Source organism: Oncorhynchus masou, unplaced genomic scaffold (assembly GCF_036934945.1).
Source record: "Oncorhynchus masou masou isolate Uvic2021 unplaced genomic scaffold, UVic_Omas_1.1 unplaced_scaffold_520, whole genome shotgun sequence".
Taxonomy (NCBI): domain Eukaryota; kingdom Metazoa; phylum Chordata; class Actinopteri; order Salmoniformes; family Salmonidae; genus Oncorhynchus; species Oncorhynchus masou.
In genome coordinates, this window is record NW_027011606.1 from 381995 (window position 1) to 391535 (window position 9541).

The 9541-nt window shown below is 49.2% G+C and overlaps 1 protein-coding gene across 1 annotated transcript in view; it reads left to right on the forward strand.

Moving 5' to 3' along the window:
• Positions 1–5409: 5409 nt before the first annotated feature.
• The window catches only part of LOC135535842 (phosphopentomutase-like), a 48698-nt gene continuing 44566 nt past the window's right edge, over positions 5410–9541 (forward strand). Inside the window, exons 1-2 of the mRNA XM_064962263.1 lie at positions 5410–5609; positions 8432–8599. Of these exons, the coding sequence (XP_064818335.1) occupies positions 5535–5609; positions 8432–8599 (243 nt within the window). The 5' untranslated portion in view covers positions 5410–5534. The remainder of the gene's footprint in view (positions 5610–8431; positions 8600–9541) is intronic.

The window sequence follows — 9541 nt, forward strand, 5'->3', positions numbered from 1 at the left end:
GGGGGGTTGTTCCTCATCAGAGGTTACCTAGGAGATAACATGGGGGTAGTTCCTCAGCAGAGGATACCTAGGAGATAACATGGGAGGGTAGTTCCTCATCAGAGGATACCTAGGAGATAACATGGGGGGTTGTTCCTCATCAGAGGATACCTAGGAGATAACATGGGGGGGGGGGGTTGTTCCTCATCAGAGGATACCTAGGAGATAACATGGGGGGTTGTTCCTCATCAGAGGATACCTAGGAGATAACATGGGAGGGTAGTTCCTCATCAGAGGATACCTAGGAGATAACATGGGGGGGGGGGGGGTTGTTCCTCATCAGAGGATACCTAGGAGATAACATGGGGGGGGTTGTTCCTCATCAGAGGATACCTAGGAGATAACATGGGGGTTGTTCCCCAGCAGAGGATACCTAGGAGATAACATGGGGGGTAGTTCCTCATCAGAGGATGCCTAGGAGATAACATGGGGGGGGGGTTGTTCCTCATCAGAGGATACCTAGGAGATAACATGGGGGTTGTTCCTCATCAGAGGATGCCTAGGAGATAACATGGGGGGGGGGTTGTTCCTCATCAGAGGATACCGAGGAGATAACATGGGGGGGGGGGGTTGTTCCTCATCAGAGGATACCGAGGAGATAACATGGGGGGGGGTTGTTCCTCATCAGAGGATACCTAGGAGATAACATGGGGGGGGGGGGCTGTTCCTCATCAGAGGATGCCTAGGAGATAACATGGGGGTAGTTCCTCAGCAGAGGATACCTAGGAGATAACATGGGGGGGGGGGTTGTTCCTCAGCAGAGGATACCTAGGAGATAACATGGGGGGTAGTTCCTCATCAGAGGATACCTAGGAGATAACATGGGGGGGGTTGTTCCTCATCAGAGGATACCTAGGAGATAACATGGGGGGGTTGTTCCTCAGCAGAGGATACCTAGGAGATAACATGGGGGGTAGTTCCTCAGCAGAGGATACCTAGGAGATAACATGGGGGGGTTGTTCCTCATCAGAGGATACCTAGGAGATAACATGGGGGGGGGGGTTGTTCCTCAGCAGAGGATACCTAGGAGATAACATGGGGGGGTAGTTCCTCAGCAGAGGAATCCTCGGAGATAGCATGGGGTCAGGGAGGGGGGGTAGAGTGCATATGTCATACATTTTGGCACAGCTTTCATGTACAGTACAAGTGTGTGTGTGTGTGTGTGTGTGTGTGTGTGTGTGTGTGTGTGTGTGTGTGTGTGTGTGTGTGTGTGTGTGTGTGTGTGTGTGTGTTGGGGGAGGGCAACTCTTTGAAGGATTCATTCTGTTTTATTAAAGGAGAGGTTTCAGAGACCTGTTATCACCGTTCTACATCCTGTTAATCTATTAAAGGAGAGGTTTCTGTCAATCTATTAAAGGAGAGGTTTCAGAGACCTGTTATCACCGTTCTACATCCTGTCAATCTATTAAAGGAGAGGTTTCTGTCAATCTATTAAAGGAGAGGTTTCAGAGACCTGTTATCACCGTTCTACATCCTGTCAATCTATTAAAGGAGAGGTTTCTGTCAATCTATTAAAGGAGAGGTTTCAGAGACCTGTTATCACCGTTCTACATCCTGTCAATCTATTAAAGGAGAGGTTTCTGTCAATCTATTAAAGGAGAGGTTTCAGAGACCTGTTATCACCGTTCTACATCCTGTCAATCTATTAAAGGAGAGGTTTCAGAGACCTGTTATCACCGTTCTACATCCTGTTAATCTATTAAAGGAGAGGTTTCAGAGACCTGTTATCACCGTTCTACATCCTGTCAATCTATTAAAGGAGAGGTTTTTGTCAATCTATTAAAGGAGAGGTTTCTGTCAATATATTGATCCATTCATTCATTGATTAAAAGTCTGAAGAGATAAATATACGTTGACGTCACCAGAAAGGTTCGTGACGATGATGTTTTGAGAAACCAGTTCCCCTTCTACAGTAGTTACAGTTGAAGCCAGTTCCCCTTCTACAGTAGTTACAGTTGAAGCCAGTTCCCCTTCTACAGTAGTTACAGTTGAAGCCAGTTCCCCTTCTACAGTAGTTACAGTTGAAGCCAGTTCCCCTTCTACAGTAGTTACAGTTGAAGCCAGTTCCCCTTCTACAGTAGTTACAGTTGAAGCCAGTTCCCCTTCTACAGTAGTTACAGTTGAAGCCAGTTCCCCTTCTACAGTAGTTACAGTTGAAGCCAGTTCCCCTTCTACAGTAGTTACAGTTGAAGCCGGTTCCCCTTCTACAGTAGTGACAGTTGAAGCCAGTTCCCCTTCTACAGTAGTTACAGTTGAAGCCGGTTCCCCTTCTACAGTAGTTACAGTTGAAGCCAGTTCCCCTTCTACAGTAGTTACAGTTGAAGCCAGTCCCCCTTCTACAGTAGTTACAGTTGAAGCCAGTTCCCCTTCTACAGTAGTTACAGTTGAAGCCAGTTCCCCTTCTACAGTAGTTACAGTTGAAGCCAGTTCCCCTTCTACAGTAGTTACAGTTGAAGCCAGTTCCCCTTCTACAGTAGTTACAGTTGAAGCCAGTTCCCCTTCTACAGTAGTTACAGTTGAAGCCAGTTCCCCTTCTACAGTAGTTACAGTTGAAGTCAGTTCCCCTTCTACAGTAGTTACAGTATTAGCCAGTTCCCCTTCTACAGTAGTTACAGTTGAAGCCAGTTCCCCTTCTACAGTAGTTAAAGTATTAGCCAGTTCCCCTTCTACAGTAGTTACAGTTGAAGCCAGTTCCCCTTCTACAGTAGTTACAGTTGAAGCCAGTTCCCCTTCTACAGTAGTTACAGTTGAAGCCAGTTCCCCTTCTACAGTAGTTACAGTATTAGCCAGTTCCCCTTCTACAGTAGTTACAGTTGAAGCCAGTTCCCCTTCTACAGTAGTTACAGTTGAAGTCAGTTCCCCTTCTACAGTAGTCACAGTTGAAGCCAGTTCCCCTTCTACAGTAGTTACAGTTGAAGCCAGTTCCCATTCTACAGTAGTTACAGTTGAAGCCAGTTCCCCTTCTACAGTAGTTACAGTTGAAGCCAGTTCCCCTTCTACAGTAGTTACAGTATTAGCCAGTTCCCCTTCTACAGTAGTTACAGTTGAAGTCAGTTCCCCTTCTACAGTAGTCACAGTTGAAGCCAGTTCCCCTTCTACAGTAGTTACAGTATTAGCCAGTTCCCCTTCTACAGTAGTTACAGTTGAAGCCAGTTCCCCTTCTACAGTAGTTACAGTTGAAGCCAGTTCCCCTTCTACAGTAGTTACAGTTGAAGCCAGTTCCCCTTCTACAGTAGTTACAGTTGAAGCCAGTTCCCCTTCTACAGTAGTTACAGTATTAGCCAGTTCCCCTTCTACAGTAGTTACAGTATTAGCCAGTTCCCCTTCTACAGTAGTTACAGTTGAAGCCAGTTCCCCTTCTACAGTAGTTACAGTTGAAGCCGGTTCCCCTTCTACAGTAGTTACAGTTGAAGCCGGTTCCCCTTCTACAGTAGTTACAGTTGAAGCCGGTTCCCCTTCTACAGTAGTTACAGTTGAAGCCAGTTCCCCTTCTACAGTAGTTACAGTTGAAGCCAGTTCCCCTTCTACAGTAGTTACAGTTGAAGCCAGTTCCCCTTCTACAGTAGTTACAGTTGAAGCCAGTTCCCCTTCTACAGTAGTGACAGTTGAAGCCAGTTCCCCTTCTACAGTAGTTACAGTTGAAGCCAGTTCCCCTTCTACAGTAGTTACAGTTGAAGTCAGAAGTTTACATACACCTTCGCCAAAAACTCAGTTTTTTTCCATAATTCCTGACATTTAATCCAAGTAAAAATTCCCTGTCAGTTTGGATCAACACTTTATTTGAAGAATGTGGAACGTCAGAATAATAGTAGAGAGAATGATTTATTTCAGCTTTTATTTTCATCACATTCCCAGCACCCAACATAACTGACCATCCAGACCCTCCTAGAAGGTACAACATACCACAGCATCCAATATACTGACCCTTCTAGAAGGTACAACATACCACAGTACCCACTATACTGACCCTCCTAGAAGGTACAACATACCACAGTACCCACTATACTGACCACCCACTATACTGACCCTCCTAGAAGGTACAACATACCACAGTACCCACTATACCGACCCTCATAGAAGGTACAACATACCACAGCATCCAATATACTGACCCTTCTAGAAGGTACAACATACCACAGTACCCACTATACTGACCCTCCTAGAAGGTACAGCATACCACAGCACCCACTATACTGACCCTCCTAGAAGGTACAACATACCACAGCACCCACTATACTGACCAGCCACTATACTGACCCTCCTAGAAGGTACAACATACCACAGCACCCACTATACCGACCCTCCTAGAAGGTATAGCATACCACAGCACCCACTATACCGACCCTCCTAGAAGGTACAACATACCACAGTACCCACTATACTGACCCTCCTAGAAGGTATAGCATACCACAGCACCCACTATACTGACCCTCCTAGAAGGTACAACATACCACAGTACCCACTATACTGACCCTCCTAGAAGGTACAACATACCACAGCACCCACCATACTGACCCTCCACTATACTGACCCTCCTAGAAGGTACAACATACCACAGCACCCACTATACTCACCCTCCTAGAAGATACAACATACCACAGCACCCACTATACTGACCCTCCTAGAAGGTACAACATACCACAGCACCCACTATACTGACCCTCCTAGAAGGTACAACATACCACAGCACCCACTATACTGACCCTCCTAGAAGGTTCAACATACCACAGCACCCACTATACCGACCCTCCTAGAAGGTACAACATACCACAGTACAAGGTTCTGACAGATGGTTGTGGCAAGAACACAGCCAAGACACACCCACATCAAACCACGCCCCCAAGACAACTGAACTTTGACCTCTGTCGTGGTCGCCAGCGTTTCTTGGGGAGCGTGACCAAAAAACGGCTTTCCACTAGTTACCACAGCCACAAAGTAAGAATTGGATTTATCGTACAAATTCATGAAAACGTTGCTTTTTGGTCTTAATTTAAGGTTAGGCATAAGGTTAGTAGTGTGGTTAAGATTAACAAGAACCTAAAAGACAAAACAAAAAAAAACGAATTAATTATGACAGAATATAGAGAATGAGACAATGACACTTAATTCAGAAAATAATTCGTTATAATATTGGACCTTAGACAAGCGTTTCTTATTATTTAGCTATTTCAGAGACTCGATTAAAAAAACATAAAGTCTATTTAAAAAAAAACACTTTAAAGCGGAGAGGTTGACGTTACTATGTCTCTCCATACGACAGGAAAAAAACGTGTGACGCAAGCGGAAGTGCAAGCCCCGTCCAGTCCATTGACCAATTAGAGTTCGTTTTCATCAACTGTCTCCGCCTCTCGTTTTTGTCCGTTTACACTGAACACGGAAGTGAACCTGGGAACTCACATTTCTTTTTTTAAAATCGAGATATTTTTTATTTATTAATGTGTAAGTACAACTCGACAGTCATAAAAATATAAGTTTTGGTGCTGAAAAGGAACAAAATGGACAATGTATTATCCTCGACTGGTGACAGTAAATTGGACCAAGCCATTAATCAGTGGCTGCAGTTTGACAAGGTAAGTTGTCAAGAAGGGGGGTATAAAACATTATAGCTCGTTTACTTAACAACAACTCAAACGTTTCTTAACTTCCTGGTTTTTTTTGGCCCAAGTCACAAGTCCCCTAACTAACTTTAATTGTTACAGTACACAGCTAATGCATAATAATTCGGAGTGGATACAGTAGACCAAACGTTATCATGTCTACTAAAGCATGATGCACTCACTACTGTAGGTCTCTGGAGAACACCGTCTGCTAAACGACTCAAATGTATTTGAACAATGTTTTGGGATTTCTGTTGTCAGCCAGCTAACTAAACAGTTAACCATGGTTTTTCTAGCTATGTACATCACCCCCCCCCCCCTTTCCCACTTAAGATACAGTCAAGTTATTTATTTATGAAACAATAGCCGGCTAACGTCAGTAGTTTGAATATAAAGTAGGACATTTCTAGGGAGGACTAGCTAGGTGACCATGATTTAAAGACGGGTGTTTACAACTTTTCAAGAACAGGATGTATCAACTATTGTCAGCGACATTGTATTGAGCGACATGTTTTGCATAGATAGACTCTTAATGACTCATTTGCCATGTACTTGCCGACGCCCGTTTTATTGGGCTACATCCAGTAGTATAGCTGGAGTTACTGGCCCCCAATTACGAGGAGCTACCGTAGCTCGCTGGGCATTGTACTCAACGTCCATCCGCCGAGGGGCCTTCATGTGTTTTAAAGGGAAACGGGACGCCACCAATCAGGCAGAGATGGGAGAAGTTCACGTGATTTAAATGATCCTCTTAACATAACGTTCCCTCCTAATAAGTCTCAGGCATGTGGCTGGGGATGAGATGGGGTGGACAGGGGTGTGTTACAGTACTATCATGCTTTTGCCTCACATGGTTTCACTTCCCCTCACCCCTCTTCCCCTCCCTCACCCCTCTTCCCCTCCCTCATCCCTCACCCTCTTCCCCTCCCTCACCCCTCTTCCCCTCCCTCACCCTCTTCCCCTCCCTCACCCCTCTTCCCCTCCCTCACCCTCTTCCCCTCCCTCACCCCTCTTCCCCTCCCTCACCCTCTTCCCCTCCCTCATCCCTCTTCCCCTCCCTCATCCCTCTTCCCCTCCCTCACCCCTCTTCCCCTCCCTCATCCCTCACCCTCTTCCCCTCCCTCTCCCCCTCTTCCCCTCCCTCACCCTCTTCCCCTCCCTCACCCCTCTTCCCTCCCTCACCCTCTTCCCCCCCTCACCCCTCTTCCCCTCCCTCACCCTCATCCCCTCCCTCACCCTCTTCCCCTCCCTCACCCCTCTCCCCTCTTCCCCTCCCTCACCCTCTTCCCCTCCCTCTCCCCTCTTCCCCTCCCTCACCCTCATCCCTCTTCCCCTCCCTCTCCCCTCTTCCCCTCCCTCACCCCTCTTCCCCTCCCTCACCCTCTTCCCCTCCCTCTCCCCCTCCCTCACCCTCATCCCTCTTCCCTCCCTCACCCTCTTCCCCTCCCCCTCACCCCTCTCCCCTCTTCCCCTCCCTCACCCTCTTCCCCTCCCTCTCCCCTCTTCCCCTCCTCACCCTCATCCCTCTTCCCCTCCCTCACCCCTCTTCCCCTCCCTCACCCTCTTCCCTCTTCCCCTCCCTCACCCCTCTTCCCCTCCCTCACCCCTCTTCCCCTCCCTCACCCTCTTCCCTCTTCCCTCCCTCACCCCCTCTTCCCTCCCTCACCCTCTTCCCCTCCCTCTCCCCCTCCCTCACCCTCATCCCTCTTCCCCCTCCCTCACCCTCTTCCCCTCCCTCACCCCTCTCCCCTCTTCCCCTCCCTCACCCTCTTCCCCTCCCTCTCCCCTCTTCCCCTCCCTCACCCTCATCCCTCTTCCCCTCCCTCACCCCTCTTCCCCTCCCTCACCCTCATCCCCTCCCTCACCCTCATCCCTCTTCCCCTCCCTCACCCCTCTTCCCCTCCCTCACCCCTCTTCCCCTCCCTCTCCCTCACCCCTCTTCCCCTCCCTCACCCTCTTCCCCTCCCTCTCCCCTCTTCCCCTCCCTCACCCTCATCCCTCTTCCCCTCCCTCTCCCCTCTTCCCTCCCTCACCCTCTTCCCTCTTCCCCTCCCTCACCCCTCTTCCCCTCCCTCACCCTCTTCCCCTCCCTCTCCCCCTCCCCTCACCCTCATCCCTCTTCCCCTCCCTCACCCTCTTCCCCTCCCTCACCCTCTCCCTCTTCCCTCCCTCACCCTCTTCCCCCTCCCTCTCCCCTCTTCCCTCCCTCACCCCTCATCCTCTTCCCCTCCCTCACCCCTCTTCCCTCCCTCACCCTCATCCCCTCCCTCACCCTCATCCCTCTTCCCCTCCCTCACCCCTCTTCCCCTCCCTCACCCCTCTTCCCCTCCCTCTCCCCTCTTCTCCTCCCTCTCCCTCACCCCTCTTCCCCTCCCTCACCCCTCTCCCTTCTTCTCCTCCCTCCCTCTTCAAAGGGGGGGCTATGGAGGATCTGCAGAGATGTTTCTGTACAGGGACACTCCAGGGATTGGACGTTAATGTCTGAAAAGCACTCGCTCATTGGTGAAATCAGGAGTCTATTGTGTGTTGTTGTTGATTGTGATCACTGGCCTGAAAAATGTAAAACAGCGGTTTTCACCGTCACACAGGGGAGGAATCAGAAACACCAGATTACTGGGATTTTATGCATTTTGGTTGTTATCAGTAAAAAAAAATAGAAAAAAACACCAATAAGCCAAACTCAACTGGTGTGACCCCGGGCAATAGGGCAAACCTTAACTTCCCTCAACTTTCAAAGAGGGGGCTCTAGAGGATCTGCAGAGATGATCCTGTAGCCTTCCTCTCCCCTCCTGTAGAACCCCCAGACAGTGGCGTTGGTGCAGGGCCTGGTGAAGGAGGGGGCGGTTGGGGAGCTGCGGAGGTGTTTTGGCTCCCGGATGGAGTTTGGGACGGCTGGCCTCAGAGCTGCCATGGGACCAGGGATCTCCTGTATGAACGACCTCACCATCATACAGACCACACAGGTATGACCTACGACCTCACCATCATACGGACCACACAGGTATGACCTACGACCTCACCATCATACGGACCACACAGGTATGACCTACGACCTCACCATCATACAGACCACACAGGTTTGACCTACGACCTCACCATCATACGGACCACACAGGTATGACCTACGACCTCACCATCATACGGACCACACAGGTTTGACCTACGACCTCACCATCATATGGACCACACAGGTATGACCTACGACCTCACCACCATACAGACCACACAGGTATGATCTACGACCTCACCATCATACGGACCACACAGGTATGACCTACGACCTCACCATCATACGGACCACACAGGTATGACCTACGACCTCACCATCATACGGACCACACGGGTATGACCTACGACCTCACCATCATACGGACCACACGGGTATGACCTACGACCTCACCATCATACGGACCACACGGGTATGACCTACGACCTCACCATCATACGGACCACACGGGTATGACCTACGACCTCACCATCATACGGACCACACGGGTATGACCTACGACCTCACCATCATACGGACCACACAGGTATGACCTACGACCTCACCATCATACGGACCACACAGGTATGACCTACGACCTCACCATCATACGGACCACACCGGTCGTAGCCACACACAGCATGGTCATTAGCTCATCCTGAATATGTGGTGTCAACACACAATGCTTTCAGTGTTCTATTAAAATGTTTCTCTCTCTCTCTCTGTCTCTCTCTCTGTCTCTCTCTCTCTGTCTCTCTCTCTGTCTCTCTCTCTGTCTCTCTCTCTGTCTCTCTGTCTCTCTCTCTGTCTCTCTCTCTCTCTCTCTGTCTCTCTCTCTCTCTGTCTCTCTCTCTGTCTCTCTCTCTCTGTCTCTCTCTCTGTCTCTGTCTCTCTGTCTCTGTCTCTCTGTCTCTCTCTC